Raw genomic sequence first — 19,183 nt, 5'->3', positions numbered from 1 at the left:
CAGAGTACTGGAGTGGGTAGCCTTTCCCTTCTCCAGGGGATCTTCCCAACCCAGGGATCGAACTCAAGTCTCCCACATTGCAGGCAGATTCTTTACCAACTAAGCCACAAGGGAAGTCCAAGAATATCGGAGTGGATAGCCTATCCCTTTTCCAGTGGATCTTCCTGACTCAGAATTGAACCTGACTCAGAATTGAACCTGCACTGCAAGCAGATTCTTCTACCAGCTGAGCTTTTGAGGGAAGCCCATAAAGTCTACTTATCTGTCATCAGCTCTGGTAGTGAGAGGGTGAACGATAGGAAAAGAACAAGTGCCTGGGTCATCAGCAGTGAGGAAAGGCAGAACAGGGACCCAGTACAGGACTGGATACTGCTGGCCTAAGTCCAAAGGAAATAACCGCAGGAATGTGACACTAATTATAACTAGATTTGAAGTTGTTTGGTGGGATATTTTATTATCAATTTTATATCTGTTAATCTATTTTTGCCCTGTTCTGTGTGATCAGTAATAAAATGAAAATATATATGGCTGACCTTTTACATCTATCTATCTATCTAGCATTATCATGAATAATATTTTGCCTGCTTTTTAAAAGCTTTCATATATTTTTTACTCAGGATGCAAAAAGTCAAAATCCCAGAAATATTCACTTTAGAAAACATATTCTATTTCCAGTACACAAATGATCTCTACTCACCACCTTTCTGAATTGTAACAGAGAAGACACAATATTGAAGTAATTAGAAAAAAGTTCCATTGACATTTTTCTAATGATGGCATATTTCTGATGGTGAGATTGTAATATCTATTAATGTCAGCCCAGCTTCAAGAATATTTTCCACTTGCTACCACAGAGGACTGGTGTACTTAAAAAGTTTTATCAGTGCTGAGAAGGAATGATGATTTTTCCAAAACTTGAGACAAAGAGCTTTCAAAAGCGTGTTCCATATTTTATGGTAAATTAAATATTGAACTTAAAACTTACATATTGCCTGCTTTTAAAGCTATATTTCCCAAGGTAACATAACTTATATTTCATGTGCTCTTTAAAATAAATAGCAATACTGGCTCACAGCATTACAAATCATTCTATTAACTCTGAAGAGACATACTTTTGGTAGAAACAATGGAGGCAGATTCATCTGTTTAACAGTTAATGGAGTGCCTAGCATGAGGCTACCTAAGTGCTAGGGACAGAGACAATGACAGACTGCACCCTCATTCTAGCCCTCAGAGATACTCATAGACCTGCCTTTCCTACACACTAAACATAAGTTATTACTTAGCCTGACCAGGTAGGCAAGGGTTCATTTCCAAAATTGCTAGCCCTTAAGAAAAGATAAGGTGCTTCTCTTCCTAAGAATGACCACAGCCATCTGACGATGCATCAGATATTTCTGAATGCATCTACATGTAGAACATTTCAGTTTGAGAAAGGAGTATAAACAAAGAATAAAAAAATAATAGTGCATACCTAATGTGTATTAGCTTAGAAAAAACATCAGCAAAATGGCTTTGTTGTTTGATTTCATGGCATTCAGATACTAAAGGGCACTGATCCTATTATGAACTGGTTTCATATCTTTCTGACCTTTACATCCAGGTAAAAGGTAAAGTGAATTAATAGATACCAGTTCATGCAGAAAATACTAAGACATAGCTCTATATTTCTTTTTAGCCTGGAATTTTTTAATAGTTCACTGATTTTATAGTCATTTCTCAGTGGTGTTCCGGAAAGGTAAAGCACGAGGATCACGATGGTGGTCTATATGAGAAACCATCTATAGCTGGGAAAAGAGATGATGGTACATTCAGTTTTCCGAGTGCGAAAATGATCGATCTCTAGAACATTAAACTAATGCTAGATTTCAAACACCCTTGTGTCCTAATTACATAAAGATCAAACAGCTTCATTTACACAAACATCTTTGGATCTTAATTTAAAATACTAGGACTATAGAAAGAAAAATTAGTAGTAAATAAACTCAGTTGTTTTGTAAAAATTAGACAACAATTATTCCCCTTTGTCATTCTTCAGATTTTCGTTTGTCTCTCTCCCACAACATGCAATAATACATTTTAAAGATTTATTGTTAACTTGATATGAATTTAATTTAAAAGAAAGTAGAATGTTTAGATTCATTATATTCTAAACTTGCAGTAGGGGTTTATAAATTATTTAATCTCTCATTTCATAGATGAACAAACTGATCCTGGAGCATAACATTTTGCTTAAAACTCGTATGTGAGGTTGATTTTTAGCTGATGTGTCCCAAAGTATTTGTTTCTTTTCGAGAGAAAGGAAGATGTTCAGCTCCTGACTTAACAAATATGAATGAAGAAAAATGCATAGTAGAAATCAGACAATTAATGGGCTTTCCGAATGGGTTAGCACACTGTATCTTAGGCGTATTTTTAATTGTATCCTTACCTTTTTCTTGTTCATTGAAGGCCTGAAGCAAATTTGTGAGATTTTTGGTTTCAGACAGAAGCTCCTGGTATGTTCCCATTTGTGCTACTCTGCCACTCTCCATTACAACAATGAGATCCATCTGTGGTAGAAGTGTGAGGTTGTGTGTCACTAAAATTCGAGTCTGAAAAAGAGCATTTTATTCCTTGGGTTACAAAAAAAGATGGTCAAAATAACTATTTTAAAGAGAGCTTCAGGGCGTCTCTGGAGGCTCAGCGGTAAAGAATCCACCTGACAATGCAGGACACGGGTTCGATCCCTGGTCAGGGAAGAGCAACTAAGCCCATGCGCCTGTGATCTAGAGCTGGGACCACAACTATTGCATTCACATGCCGCAACTACTGAAGCCCGATCACCCTAAAGTCTGTGCTCCACAAGAGAAGCCACCACAGTAAGAAGCCCCCACGCACTGCCACTAGAGAAAAGACTGCAGCAAATGAAGACCTAGCACAACCAAAAATAAATAAATAAAATTTTAAAAAAGAAAGCTGCAATCATTCTTTTTTGTCTTTACTATTTTAGAGTATAATTCTTGGGAGGCACCAGTTTAAGATAGCACATAAATATTTCACAATGAATGATGATACATTACTTGACAAAAATAAAAAAAGTCAGCAAATGCTTTAACCCATTAGTTCAGGTATTCTTCATTCATTAAGAATGAATCAAATTTACAACAAATTAAAAGCAATCTTATAACTGTCATTCTTGCTTCCTTTTTTGAAGGTCCTGTACGGTTACAAGGGGCTTCCCAGGTGGCGCTACTGGTAAAGAACTGGCCTACCAAGGCAGGAGATGCAAGAGACCTGGGTTCTAGCCCTGGGAAGATCCCTTGGAGAAGGGCATGGCAACCCACTCTAGTCTTCTTGCCTGGAGAATCCCACGGACAGAGGAACCTAGCAGGCTACAGTCCATGGCGTGGCAAAGAGTTGGACACAACTGAAGCAACTTTGCATGCACACAGTGTTACAAAAACATGTTTAAGTTATAACACATAGTCTTCCTTTTTAAATCTTTCCATATTATTGTATAATGTACACTAAATTGAATGAGAAGATTTATCTTGGGTTCATTTCAATAAGTAAAGACATTTGTCTGTGATTTAATTAAATATTTATTTTGCCATCTTATACATTTATTTACTTTTTCCAGAATTCTCTGTATAAATAAATCTATAAGCACACACTGTGAATACATACATATGGCTCTGCAGTCAGAGAGGCTTTTAAAAATTTCTGTAAATCCATGGTGATTCATGTCAATGTATGACAAAAACCACTACAATATTGTAAAGTAATTAGCCTCCAACTAATAAAAATAAATGAAAATAAATAAATTAATTAATTTAATTTAATTTAATTTAAAAAAAATTTCTGTGGTTCTTGGGGTTTCCCTGGTGGCTCAGTGGTAAAGAATCCACCAGCCAATGCAGGAGACATGGGTTTCATCCCTGATTCGGGAAGACCCCACATGCTGTGGAGCAACTAAGCCTGTGCGTACCACAGCTATTGAGCCTGTGCTCTCGAGTTGAGAACCATAAGTTTTAGCTTACATGCTGCAACTACTGAAACCTCTGCCCACAGAGCTTGTGCTCTGCAATAAGAGAAACCACCGTAATGAGAGGCCCGTCCACCGCAGTTAGAGAGTAGTCCCTGCTCGCCACAACTAGAGAAAGCCTGCACAGCAATGAAGACCCAGCACAGCCAAAAAAAGGAAAAAGAAAACATTTCTGTGGTTCCTAAGTTGAGCAAGCTATATCAAGTCATGATGAGCTCCACGATTCTTCATGTATAAAACAGGAGTATTGATGATGCTTATCTCAGAGACTTGCTATAAGAACTAAATGAACGAGTTTAGTGTCAAATTAGTCATATTTAACTAGTGTCAAATATGATATGCACTTGGTAAATATTAATTCATTTTTTCTTTGTTCCTTCACAAAACAATTGGATTATTATTAAGGTTATGTTTAAAATACCTAATTTTAAGTAAAAAATAATAAACACTATTTTCCAGAAAAGTGCTATACAACCAAATTCCATTTTTCCAAAAAATGGTCAGCTAAACTTACAACACTCATTTTGAGGTGTACATCACCTTTAAATACAGTATGAGTCAATGAGGTAATAATCACATAAGTTGTGGTCTTATGTAATAATCACATAAGCTGAGTAAACTTGCAAAAATTTAAAAATATTCATTAAAGTCTGTGAAAGAGCAACATACCATCCCATTCTTTATGTGAAATTTGACTACTCTGCATCAACAAATAAAGTATTAGAATTTGGGGCCCAATGCTAGGTAGATTATTCTCCCCTTCCCCCACAAAAGCATATGTGATGTTATGGCTACCTTGTTCCTTAACATGCCAGAGGACCCAATCACTTTTTCAAAAAGTTGCTTTGCAACATGAACATCAACTGCAGACAAGGGATCATCTAGGAGGTAGATGTCAGCCCCACTGTAGACAGCTCTGGCCAGACACACTCGATGCTTCTGTCCACCACTTATATTCACACCCTGAAAATGAAGCAGGAAAAAAAAACAGGGAGAAATGTGTGAATCTCAAAGAACACATGCATGCATGGGTGTGTGCTCAGTCGCTCCAGTCGTGTCTGACTCTGCGACACTAAGGACTGTGGCCCGCCAGGCTCCTCTGTCCATGGGATTCTCCAGGCATGAATACTGGAGTGGGTAGCCACTCCCTTCTACAGGGGATCTTTCTGACCCGGGGATCTCACCGAGGTATCCTCCATTGGCAAGCAGGTTCTTTACCATGGAGCCATGTGGGAAGCCCCCAAAGAACACATAATTATGTCCAAATTCTCCTCTGTAGCAGGGATAGGTAATAACTCAGGATTAACATTTCAACCTTTCTTTATCCTGAAATTCCAAAAGCCTCTATTTCCTAGTGCCATTAATTTGTACAAATTAGCAGATAGATCTGCTTTCTCTTCATTACTTGCTTTTTAAAAGTAGATACTAACAGTTATGGAGAAAAGAATGTCCAATCCCTTGCCTCTGAAAGGTCGTGCCTGTGGAATATTAAAGGAGACTTTTGGCTGTCATTCATATACTGACACTTGTGATCATTTTTAATTGACATACAGGAAATGGAGAATAATAGTTAAATTATCAAAGCAGTAATCAACATGTCCTATTTTCTTCTGTAGAAAGATTAGTACAAGTCTTGTTGGCAAAAGTACAACTCTAAGAAGCAAGAATAAGGAATATACATCACTCGATGTGAGAATTAGAATTGGCATGCCCAGCCATGTATGGAGAATTATGTGGCCAGGCCCAATTTACTTGATTTATTTTATATTTAGTGTTTACAGATCTGGTTTAAAAGCTCTCCATGCAGCACAGAACCGAGCCAGTGCCCTTTAACTGTAAAATGCCATTGCTTCTTCGCCTTTCTCATCTTCCCTCTAATCAACAAATATCTCCTATGTTCTGAGAGCTGTTAAAGAACAAGAAAGTGTTAGTGTCTCAGTCATGTCTGACTCTTCGAGACCCCACGGACTGTAGCCTGCTTCCCTCCATGGAATTCCCCAGCACGAATACTGAAGTAGGTTGCTATTCCTTCTCCAGGTGGAGAGCTATGCTAGCACTTGGGATTTAATGATAAATGAAACTGAGGCTCTGTCATGGGGAGGTCATATTCTAGCAAAGGAGCCAAGAGCAAAAAAATACCTACAAAGTAATATGATACATAAATACAACAAAGTGATACGATACATATATCTGTCAGTATGTGTGACTGTAACAGTCTCCAACTCATGGGTTTGTCATGAGCATTTAATGAGCTTAAAATATCTAGGATGAATCCTATGCTGAGTATAGATACAATACACATTAGCTATTGTCACTCAATCACTTCTCTCGCTAATCCGTCCTCTGACTTGTCATCATGCATCCTGCAATTATGTCATTTTGCTTAAAATCTTGGATAGCCACATCTTTCTCTTCTCATCATTCATGAGCAACAGCAAATTCCTTGTAGAAATCCAAGACACTTAGATTTTGACATTAACCCATCCTTCAAACACTCACCCAATGCTGCCCTCAACTGACTGACCTACAATCAGACTAGCCTGCCTTTTCCTGCCTGCACAGAGAGTGTTCACTTCGCTTGGGCACCCACACCCCCCACCTTGCAACTCAAAAGCTACACACTGCAAGTATTCTTTGAAGTCAGTCTACCCAGAGTTTCAGGTAAAGTGATTCCTTCCCTCCCTTCTTGTCTTATAGTTTTCTGTTTACTCATCCATTGCTAGAAATAGCAATACTCATGTCAGCATCTCATTCTCCTATCCACTCCTACCTAGTTTATCCTTGCACTCCCAGCACATAGTGTCCAAATAAACACTGGTAAAGGCAATTGATAACATCATTGGCAGAGATCCAGTTGATTCCAATCCTTGGAAGACAAAGTGATAGCTCTCTTGCTCACCCTTAGGTACTCCATTGTAGAAAAAGGGCAAATAACAGATTAATAAATATTTGTGTTCAATTGAATTATGTCAAAGAAAAAGATAATAAAAGTGAAGAAAATCCTACATTCATTATCTTTTTCATCTCATTGTTTTAGTTGCTAAGTTTGTGTCTGACTCTTTGCGACCCCATGGACCATAAACAGCTGTAAACAGATTTTCTTCTGAATAGTCAATTACATTTTTTTTTTTTTTTTGAATAGTCAATTACATTTTTAAGGTCCATCATCAGATTGGGAGAAATTTGATTATAAAATATAAAAAGCAGAATTTATAAGTGGTAACAACACTTAAGGACTATATTAAATCTATACTTCACATTTTGTATTTGCCATTTTAATTTTTTATTTACATACGATTAGCTATTTTGGTTTTCCCGGGTGGCCCTAGTGGTAAAGAACCTGCCGGCCAATGTAGGAGACATAAGTGTCGCTGGTTTCATCCCTGGATTGGGAAGATCCCCTGGAGAAGGGCATGGCAACATACTCTAGTATTGTTGCCTGGAGAATCCCATGGACAGACGAGCCTGGAGGGCTACAATAGGGTTGCAAAGAGTCGGACACGACTGAAGCGACTAAGCATGCATGCATGCGTTAGCTATTTCATATTATTAGAGGTTGACTTTATCAGCAAAAGGTTCAACATGTATTAACGAGTTTGAAGAAGTTGCATTTATCATTTTAGCTACGCTGCTATTGCCTAGAGGGATAATGAAGATGCCAGAAAAAACACAGAGGCTGCAAAAAATTAAATCTACTTAACACTCTGAAAACATACATCTGCAAAGTAATAGGTTATGAATAAAAACAATGTAAGTCTAGTTAAAAGGTAAGATCTGCCTTGTCCCAGATTTTATATTTTATTGAAATATAGAAGATTTACAACGTTGTGTTAGTTTCAGACGTACGGCAAAGTGTACACCCTAGATTTGAAATCCTGGTACTTTCTACAATTTCGTTTATAGTTTTCAATTTATATAACAAGACAATTAAATAATAGGAGGCCAAGGTAAAAACGCTTAACAACGTTATGCTAACTCTCTTCTCAGAAATTCAAAACACTAAGGATTATTTACTTATCTTCATAGTACATCTGAATTGTAGGCAGAGGCTGCTTTTGCATTCATGTTTAATTAATGGAGATTTTAGTCAAGGGTTGGGGATAATCTCTTGGGGTTCATTATTTGACTTGTGATATTTTATTTTGTTTTGTTTTTAACCACAAAACACTGGGCAGCATGATGACTATTCATTAACTGGATGAAAATAAATAGAACAAAGAATATGGTGTCTGGGAAACAAGCTCCTCCTAAGCAAGAATGCGTGAACCTGGAACAGAACTTTGTTGGAATCTCTTGGTGCCACCATTGTGGACTGGGGCTCTGCTGCTACTCTCCTAGGCTTGGCTTCCTGCCCAAGAGATCCACAAAGAAACAAAACTGCTACTCCCTCATTAGACAGCGAACAGCATTATGCCAGAAACTAAGGCAAAGTGTTCATGATCCACCTGATGGGCTTTCATTCCCCTATATAGGCACTAACAACAGAATTTCCTGCTGATTTTTAATCTGCTTTCCAAGTAGTCAATAAAAATAATTATTCATCCTTAATACTGCCACTTCTTTCATAGGACTACTACAATAACTTTTAAAAATTACAGCTGTGTAGCTCTTCAAGACCTCAGTAAAAGGGCTATAGGTGTTTTATTAGTGCAGCTGACTGGAATGTTATTCCTTCATAGGATAAAATATATTTTCCTTACTTTTTCTCCAATCTCAGTTTGATCTCCATTGGGTAACTGCTCCAGATCAGGAAGGAGGGCACAGGCTTCTAAAACTCTCTCATAAAGCTGCTTCTGCATGACAGAGCCAAAGAGAATGTTTTCTTGCAAAATGCAATTCTGAATCCAGGCCTGCTGGGAAACATAAGCCACGGAGCCCTAAAAAAGAAATAAATAAAAGAAATACTCTTAACAGGGGAAAAGGAGAACTTGCATGTGCCAGATAAAGGGAACATATTTGTCCATGGTTTTGCTTCCTTTAAATTGAATTTAAAAAAAAAAATTAGATTATTTCTTAAATGTAAATATATTCATATACATTTTAATCTTATGTGTTTTTATTAGAGGCACCTTCAAATGAATTACTTTGTGTTTTTTACTTACTTTCAAGTAGCTTTTACCAAGACTTCCCTGGTGGCATCTGCCTACGATGCAGGAGACCTGGGTTTGATCCCTGGGTCGGGAAGATCCCCTGGAGAAAAAAAAGGGAACCCATTTCCTTTCTATCAAAGGTCCCTGGTGAGACTTCTGGCAGACACTGAGTTTACCAGTCAGCTCTTCCTACCCTCACAAGGTACCGTGAACTCAGTGGCTTAAACAATAGAATGTTTTCTGCTCATAATTCTGAGATCAAGGTGTTGGCACATGTGAGGAGAGAGTAAATTAGCCAAGACGGTGTGTTCAGACGCTCTCACCCCCCATTTTATAAACAATGACCGTGTAACAGCTGAGCTCATTTATAGCACTGCACATGCGCATCAGGAGGTACTTGATTGGTCACAAACTGTGACCAGTGTGAGCTCCACCTAGAAAATGGCGGCGTTGCTGCTGCGTCACGGCTGTGTCTGTTGGGTCAGCCATGATAGGAGAGAACATAGCGTAATGTCTACTGCCAGGGCTGCTGTGGCAGCCAGGAGAGAAAGAATGTGGCTGCAGTTCCTGCCGCTCTTCGCATCTTCTTCCAGCCTCTTAGCTTGCACCTGGCCTACCCTGGGTTCAGTGAATTCTGTGCAAGGTGTGAACAGCAAGACAACCGGCATCATGAACAGGACGGCATGGCTGGTTTCTCCTCAGACCGATCTCCTTAGCTTGAAGATGGCTGTCTTCTCCCCAGCCTTCACACAGCCTTCCCTTTGAGTATGTGTCTTAATTTCTTCTCCTAAGCTATCAGCCAAAGGGCCCACCCTATGAACCTTATTTTAACTTGTGACCCCCCGGAAGGCCCTACCTCCAAATACAGTCATATTCTCAGGTATTGGGGGTTAGCACTTTGACATATGAATATGGGGAGAAGACAATTCGGCCCAAAACACTGAAATTGGGGTGCAAGTTGTTTTGGAGGGATGAATTCCTGTGGCATTCTTATGGAAAGGAAATGGAGAAGCAGGAATGGATAGAGGGGTAAGTCACATGGTGACCCAGATCCAAGAAAGATTTGGCCAACCTTCCAGAGAGCCATGTAAGTGTTATCACTCAGCAGAGGGATTCTGTTGTTAGGCTGAACTGGCCTGGCCTTTAAGGTTGGAACCCAGCAGGCCATCATAAAGGTGCTAATGTGTCTGATGTACTCCCAAAGCTGGTGGCAAGCCCCCTAGAAGGGGGCTCTGGACACCACATTCCTGTGTCTTCCAGGCACTCACTGCTCTTAAATTCATTTTCTGATAATCTGATGTCTTGACATTATTCCTGAATATGACTCTGATGCATGAAATTTTCTTTTAACTAACCTTTGTCTTCTAAAGGACTCCCAGTATTTGAACTAGAGACTCACCTTTGAATCTACCCCATGGACTCTATCCAAACACTGACTTGAGTGTTCTGATTATTCCTCACTCTAACAATACTGCACATTTAAAGTACTTTCTGACATAGATCTGTATGTAACTACCAGTCTTTTGATTTCTACTAACTGTTTGTTTAAAAGATTAACTTTTAATTCTTCTTTGTTGAGCAAGTAAGACACAGAATGGATTTTGAGCCAAAACAATATAATTCGATCTGACTTGATCTTGAATACAAAAGTAATTGCTCTTGAACTACCTTACTTAGTGAATAACCTTTGATTAGAATAGCATAATAAATCAGTCCTCAGGTGATGGAGATTCTGAATACTTGATATACATCAGGCAAGATAAGGAGAACAGAGAGTAAAGAACGTAGGAAAGAAGATGCAGAACAGGGGGAAATGGCATATAATATAAAATAGGAACTAAATGCTACATTGAGAAATATGGACTTGATGTATTGGTATAACAGGAGCTGAAAAAGAGTTGATAAATTTTCACAGAGATGTAAAACTTTCCTTGTATTATCATTATAATTATCACATCTCACATACAAATGAAAATGTGTATTTGTTTCATTTCATTCTTAATAATAAAACTTCAATAGCAGTTTGGTTAATTAAAAAATGGACTCTAAATCTCTGATGTTCCACCAAAGAACACTGAATATTTAATATGCTGCATGAATGATGTCTGATAAAAACCTTTGATACTGAGAATAGGGGATCTTAGAATCTGAACACTGTAATGATATGCATCAAACAGTTGAGAATGTGAAACCTTGAGAAACAGGAAGATGCAAATGAAAGGACCTTATAAATACTAAATGTTAGGTTGGCTATGCCATTATTATGATTGAAAGTGAAAGCATCAGTCACTCAATGGTGTCCGTCTTTTTGTGACCCCATGCATGGACTGTAGCCCTCCAGGCTCCTCTGTCCTTGGAATTCTCCAGGGAAGAATTCTGGAGTGGGTTGCCATTACCTTCTCCAGGAGATCTTCCCAACCCACGGATTGAACCTGGGTCTCCCATATTGCTGGCAGAGTTTTTTACCATCAGAGCCACCAGGGAAGCCCCTTACTATTAAATTAGAGATAATCAGGGTAATACTTATAAATTTAGGATTAGACATGTTTTAGGAAATAACTGAGAGTATGTTATGTGAAATGATTCAGAATGTGAAATAATTAAAATCTTGCCACTGATCCAGACCAATAAGCTTCCTAAAGAACAAAGTGGCCAGTTATATAGACAGATAATACTATCTGTCCCTAGCTTAATATAAACAAAGTGTGTCCTCTCTACTTTATGATTAGTAATAGCAATGCTATGGTTTCTACTATCACCGTGAACACTTTCCTAACTATGAATCCTCAAAAGTATCAGAAATAATCTTTAAGTCTTACCACGAGCCCCTCAACAATCATAATGAAGATAACGATAACCACAAAAATTCTTAGGGAGCCAGCTGACTCTACCAAGAACTAGTCTAAGTCTTTGCACATTATCTTATTCAATCTGCTCCTTAAAATTTAAGTTTATTATTATCATTTATGTCTTGGGTGAAACTTAAAATTGATCAACTTATTGATCAATTTATCTAATCATTTTTCAAGATTAAATAAAAGGCTACCTACTTTGATTATTTTTTTAACTCTTCAAAGCAGAATTTGTTGCTTTTTATACTGTTTCATTTCAAAAATCTAAATATTTGTTGTAATTGACCTTAGTATCTCCCTCACTTGACTATGAACACTTTAAGAAAACTAGCATATCCTATTCATGTTTATTTCCTTGGCACTGTGCCAGGCACTAGTATATGCTCAATAGTCACTTTGTGAAAATAAACTGAATGAAAATAAAATCAATATGTCAATAAAATCATATATCCCAATATGACAAGTATTATATTTTTAAAGGATACTTACTAGCCTAGGAAAATTTATAGTCATTTTGATCAACAGACAAATGACTGATTGTAATCATTAAAGAGAACATAAGGAGAAAAGATAGTATATTTAAAGTTAAAAGTAGTGGTATTTACTAAGTGTAATCTTATCAGAAAAAGTCCTTGAAGTTATGCTTGATTCAAAACTAAGAAATACTAATAATGAGAAAAATAAATAAATTTAAAATTAATCACTAAAGACCTGGAATCAGGAAAGATATAAAGACATGAAATTGAACTTGAAAGTCTTTCAGTTGTGTCTGACTCTTTACAATCCCATGGACTATACAGGAATTCTCCAGGCCAGAATACTGGAGCAGGTTGCCATTCCCTTCTCCAGGGGATCTTCCCAACTCAGGGATTGAACCCAGGTCTCCCACATTGCAAGTGGATTCTTTACCAATTAATCACTAAAGACCTAGAATCAGGAAAGATACAAAGACATGCTTAGTTGCTCAATCGTGTCTGACTCTTTGTAACCCCATGGACTGTAGCCCACCAGGCTCCTCTGTCCATGGGATTTTCAAGGCAAGAATACTGGAGGGGGCTGCATTTCCTTCTCCAGAGGAGAATAAATATAGACACAAGGAATGATATGTCATGAACAAAAATAAAAGGATCTGGAGTTGATTTTTCCTAGAGAAAAAAAAAAAAAAAAAAACAGTGAAGACACTGGTTTCATATCCACAGACCCTCTCCATCTTGTCAGAAGTGAGAAGGAGTGATTAGGTAATATTTTACCTTCTTAGGTAGTTAGGTCTAAGGAAAAATTCACTGGATAGCCTAGCACTTCAAAAAAGAAATAGCTGATGAAGAATTTGTTGAATTCTTATTCCTATTGACCTTTAAGAATAGAACAAATGGCTGGAAGTAGACCTCTCCAGAGTCCCAATGCTGAAATTTAAATGTAAGCTATTAATAATTATTATTTTCCTGAGGTTTTTCCTAGGTCAGAGATCCTTCTTGTGAGCAACCACACAATTTCTTAGAAATGGAATGGCCGTAATTACTTAGGAAACGTTGCAATGAATGATAATTAGAAACCTAATCAAATTATATTATAAACCACATTTGTTTCTCCATAATTGGTTGCAATTTAGTTAATATCATCAAACAATTACGATAAGCATTCCTAAATGATTTGCTGAAGTATATGGAGGACAGAATGCTCTGACTAATCCATCCATAGCTAATCAATTTCTGTGGAAATTTAAATGTTTGTTACAAACTAGAAATGCTCATTAAATACTTCGTTCTTCAATTCAACTTGATAAATTCTTATTGACACTAGTGATGTGCTGGCTGTAGTCCATTACACCAGGAGATGTGCAAAGAATGCATTGTTGACGTTACCTTTCTTTGGACTGCTCCTTTTAGTTTCTCCATTTCCCCCAGAATTGCAGAAAGCACAGATGATTTTCCAGACCCAACTTGCCCCACAAGAGCCACTAAAGCTCCTTCTGGAATCTTTATGTTCAAGCTGCAGAACAAATAAAGAAAGAGATGATATAGGAAGTTCTGTTATAACTGTCTTTAATGTATATTCCCAGAAAAGTCACTGTATCACAAGTCACTGTATACAGGGCATCATCCTTGAAATTGCTGCTATTCACATTGTCCTACATTAGTCTACAAACACCCAACCTTTCAAAATGTAAGCAGTAAATGCAGAAAAGTAAAGAGAGGAAATGAACAGGGGGTAAAAAAGATTGTAAAACAATCATAAATATGAAAGATGCAGTGAGAGGTTTTTAAAAAATCTTACAAATTCCAATAGATTCATCTTCTGCTTAAAAACCCTAAAAAATAAACACATGAAGCATGATAGAATCTATGCTAATTTTTTTTGTTTTGTTTTAAATTTTCCCCAAATCATGACTTACTCTTTTAATACTGGAATCCCTGTTTTATCCCAGGAAAAGGAAGCATTTGTAAAACCAATGGCATGATCTAGGAAGAAAAATAAATACAGAAAAATATCTTAGAATCAATTGTCTTCAGCCCAGAAGTCAAATAAATATTAAACACAATAAAGAACTGCTAACCTCCTATGTAGTTTGTTTCAATACTATGTGGAAGAAGTTCCTCAGTGTTGAGAAAGTCTTCCAAATGAACCAGTGATATTCTTGTCTATCAAAATAAACGCAAATGGAATTTTTGGGTTTCAAGAAGTTAAACTAAAAGGCATTTAAAAGTTTTTGATGTAAACTGGTGATATTGATATAAATATTCAGCAAGCATGATTTGCATTGTTTTAATGTTTATAAATAAGTCCATCGATAAAGAAAAAAGTTTCAAGGATCAAAAATCAAAACAAATATATATATGCAGGAAAACATGAGAAGTTAGAAAACAGAAATTCTCTTTAACATTCGAGCAAAAACATGATAACTGATTAATTAATAATCATAGAATAGTTAGTTTTCAAGAGCAACTTCAGTTTGGTTGAAATGAATTCTGCTTGTGAGCATAAACAAAGTAATAGTTTTGGCAATGGTAACATTTAATTAATAGAATAGCTAAAAATGTTTTGCTACAGATAGGATAAATAGAGTCATTTTTCCCCTGATACTGACTTGCATGAAACCTCTAGTACATTTTTATTTACTTTATGTTAGGATATGTCTACTGTTAATGGATAAGATGTAATTAAAATCTGTGATTTTGTTTACCAAGTGTGTCCTATCAGTATGCAAGGTTGGTTCTTTTTCTCTTTTTTTTTGGACAGTTATTCTCCTTATTTATTTAGTGACAGTATAACATACCACTAGGAGCTGGAAAACACTCTGGGATACCAGACCTTTAGCTAGAATATAATTTCAAAAGCAAAACAGAACCTTTATTCTAAGAATATTTTTTTAAGGGAAGTGTTCTGTGAAACATGTTAAAAGATAGTACTTCTTCGCCCTCTGCTGGTGATTATTAGTAAAAGAATATAAAAACAGTATTATGGAACAAAAATAGCTTACGTGCTATTTACCATAGAATTATGTTACTCTTCATTCAGATATAATTTATAGATCTCAGTTTATATAAATTAAAAGGAAAAGTTCTTAGATCAGAGAGCTAGTTCCAATAAGCAAAAATTCACTTTGTTTATGAACCCAGACTTGAAAAAGTTTTGATGGGTGAATGCTCAAACCTGATGTTGAAAAAATTTAATTGAGAAAATCTAGGGGTAAAGGGATCAAAGAACTCAGTTCTTTGGATTCCCTATGGTTTTAGCTGCCTGCTATCATCATAGCATCTAAAGAGGCTTCGGTGATTGGAGGTTACAATAAAAGCAGGCTAAACCAGATACCTCATACAAGGTTGGTTGGCAGACTGATATTATCAGCACACTTTTCTCCCTAGTTTATTCTTTCAGCACAGATGGAGTTTCGCTGAACCCTGGGAAAATTCAGACCTAGTACTGTGCAAATCACTTACTTAAAATTTTTCAATTGAAAACAGAAAATAAACCCTTTGATGGCATAGTGTCAAACACCAAATTTTAAAAAGCTAAACAAGAGAACTAACAGTTAGCAAAGAAAACAATGTCACATGTTGAAATGCTTAAAAGTCATTTTTATAGACCAAAAGCACAGGCGAAGAAGATGTGATTCTTTTCATCCTATAATTTCTCTATTGCTCATTAATTTAGGGGAATTTTGTATATGTGCTGCCGAAGCGAGCACTAATTTAGGGAAATTTTGAAAGCATCATAAAACAACCACAAAAAGCAAAATTTTAAAAAAGATTAAGAAGTGAAATATGCAAAACTAAAGATTTCAGTAGAGAAATGATTCTCAGTTTAAGGATAATTTGTCTGTACCTGGACCACAGCTGAGATCACCATCGGTAAATCAAACAGAGGAAGCCTCAAGATATTAAACAAAGACATAGATGTGAACACTTTAGTGGCTGTTAAAATGTTTTCTTCATCCAGTAAGAAATAGACACCAAATGTTGCCAGAGACACCTTAAAAATAGACATGTAATTTTCTTCAATTGTGCAATTATTAATCACAGACTCAAAATTAGGAAAGAAATCTTCAATAATCTTTGTTGTTGTTGTTTACCAAAATTTGGTACTATTTAGTACTATTGCTGAAGAATATGAAATAAATGTTTAGTACAGATCATACAATTGAGTATCTTAGATAATGACATCCTATGAACATGTGGTCCAGCTCCCTTATTTGACATGGCACGTTTTCACTAGAGTAATTATCCCCATTTAAAACATACAGCAGTTCATTTTTTCCTTCAAAATGGAGTTTTATGTAAATTTTTTCCAGTGATGTGTGCATACCTATTGTCTCATATGCAGAAATTTTACTTTCTCTGTGTCTTAATATTAACTGAAGAATGTATAAATAAATCATGACTAGTAAGATTTATATTTACTTGCATAAGTTTCATTTAGAAAAGGCAAAAAAGTTCATTTATGCATGAGACTGTATTGACTATTTATCATGTACATAAGACTGTCTTAAGCAAATGCTTCCTGGCTATTTTTACTAAAGTATTCCAAATGTAAATACTGCTTTTACTTTCATAATATCCACGTGTTTGTTTAAATAAAAAATAATATTTTAAATTAACAACAGGGGAGACATATAGAATGTTTCCTGACCCCATCACTACTGAGAGTGGTTAAAATTAATCCTTCAGTTATACATGTTTTCTTATCCTTTGGCTTTCATCTACTGCTTCAATATCTCAAGGCAATTTATACTCTTTAAATAGCATGAGATTCCCAATATTTGCATGAAGTGACAGAAAGAGACTTCAATTCATATCAATTCACCTACAAATAACTAGTTCTATAACTTTAAGGATACTTCCAAACTATTTCCATTTCCTCTTGTGAAATGAGAAAATACCTTATTATCGCAAGAATGAAATAAGATGCGTATAACTTGTCTGATACACAGTAGAAACACTCAATAAATGTAATGTCCCTTTCCAACTCTATGTAGAGTGCCTTTCAGTCTTGCTTTAAAGGGATTAGTCATGAAAAATAATAGAGTTGAAACGGGACTCTGAAATATAGGTTATACTTTTTAAGATTGAGGATAGCATATGTTCAATCTATGAAAAATTTACAAAGATGTAAAATCTTATTAAATATAAAAAATACAGACCAATGAAAATGCACCAAAAAATTTTCCCCATCTTTAAAACTTTCACATCTCTCATCTCTACAGATTAATGACTGCATTTGTTGAAAATTTAAATTTAGATATAGAAGACTTCACTTTGGAAATCTTAATTCCAGGGAATTTGAAGGTGAATATGCAAATCAAATTTGAAAATCAAAACAAGAAATAATATACACACTCACCAAGAATGGAATGCAAGTTAAAGTTAGCATGGAAAATACAGCAAGATACCCAGCTGATTTTTGAACTTCCAGTTCCTGTTCTCGAATTTCAATAATCTTTTTTTTATAAGAGGGTTCCCATGCATAAAGTTTGAGAATCTGTAAAGAGGTCAGATGATGACAATCAATATCATAGAAGGAATAAAAAACATGCACACGTGCAAATACACACACTGTAACAGACACACACTCATAACTGTGAAGGTAAAAACAGTACCCATGAAGTAAATTACTCCTGTTTTCAACTGAGTCAAAATATTTCCTGTGGTGTTTTTCTAGGGTGAGTGGGAGGAGGAAATCACCATTCCCCACTCTTATGTCTCTCTTACCCACCACTAGCTTATTCCTGAGCCAGACTTTGACAGCATCCCAGCTCCTGGCATGAGCTCCACAGCAGTTTCTGTCTAGCTTGACAGTGAAAGTGACAGTCGCTCAGGTATGTTTGACTCTTGGCCCATGGATGCATTATGGACATGTCTGAGCCACCAGGGAAGCCCTCTGTCTAGCTAAATCCTGACAAATTTTCCACTGGTCCAACTCTCCATTCTATTCTTTTCACATCTCTTAATAGTTAAGCTTCTCCCCCGGCCTCCCAATTTCTTGAAAACTTATGTCTTGGGATGTCAAGCCATTTTCTGAAAGGTTACAAGTGTTTTGCAATTGTAAACTATTTTTTGAGATGGAAAACATGGAGAAGTAGAATCATGCAATGGCTTACCACATCTTTTTTAGAGTTAGACAGACCTACATTCAAATTCCAAGTCTCTTTTGTTGTTCATTCACTCAGTGATGTTCAACTCTTTGTGACCCCATGGACAGTAGCACACCAGGCTTCATTGTCCTTCACTGTCTCTTGGAGTTTGCTCAAACTTTTATCCATGACTTGATGAAGCAATCCAACCATCTCATCCTCTGTTGTACCCTTCTCCTCCAGCCTTCAATCTTTCCCAGCATCAGGGTCTTTTCAAATGAGTCAGTTCTTCACATCAGGTGGCCAACACATTGGAGTTTCAGCTTCAGCATCAGTCCTTCCAATGAATATTCAGGGTTGGTTTCCTTTAGGATTGACTGGTTTGATCTCTTTGCATTCCAAAGAACTCTCAAGAGTCTTCTCCAACACCACAGTTCAAAAGCATTAATTCTTTGGTACTCAGCCTTCTTTATGGTCCAACTCTCACATCCGTACATGACTACTGTAAAAACCACACCTTTGACTATATGGACCTTTGCCAGTAAAATGATGTCTCTGCTTTTTAATATGCTGTCAGGATTTATCATAGTTTTCTTTCCAAGGAGCATCTTTTAATTTCCTGGCTGTAGTCACTGACCACAGTGAT

General features: G+C 36.5%; 1 protein-coding gene across 1 annotated transcript in view; it reads right to left on the bottom strand.

The window, feature by feature from the left end:
- The window catches only part of LOC136152404 (multidrug resistance-associated protein 1-like), a 91,024-nt gene that overhangs the window by 36,447 nt on the left and 35,394 nt on the right, over positions 1-19,183 (bottom strand). Inside the window, exons 8-15 of the mRNA XM_065913693.1 lie at positions 17,808-17,945; positions 16,293-16,439; positions 14,524-14,608; positions 14,362-14,428; positions 13,832-13,958; positions 8,728-8,904; positions 4,823-4,990; positions 2,432-2,594 (exon numbers count right to left, since the gene is read on the bottom strand). Coding sequence (XP_065769765.1) covers positions 2,432-2,594; positions 4,823-4,990; positions 8,728-8,904; positions 13,832-13,958; positions 14,362-14,428; positions 14,524-14,608; positions 16,293-16,439; positions 17,808-17,945 — 1,072 coding nt within the window. The remainder of the gene's footprint in view (positions 1-2,431; positions 2,595-4,822; positions 4,991-8,727; positions 8,905-13,831; positions 13,959-14,361; positions 14,429-14,523; positions 14,609-16,292; positions 16,440-17,807; positions 17,946-19,183) is intronic.

Source organism: Muntiacus reevesi, chromosome 21 (genome assembly GCF_963930625.1).
Source record: "Muntiacus reevesi chromosome 21, mMunRee1.1, whole genome shotgun sequence".
Lineage (NCBI taxonomy): Eukaryota > Metazoa > Chordata > Mammalia > Artiodactyla > Cervidae > Muntiacus > Muntiacus reevesi.
This window is presented reverse-complemented; position numbering and strand designations above follow the sequence as displayed.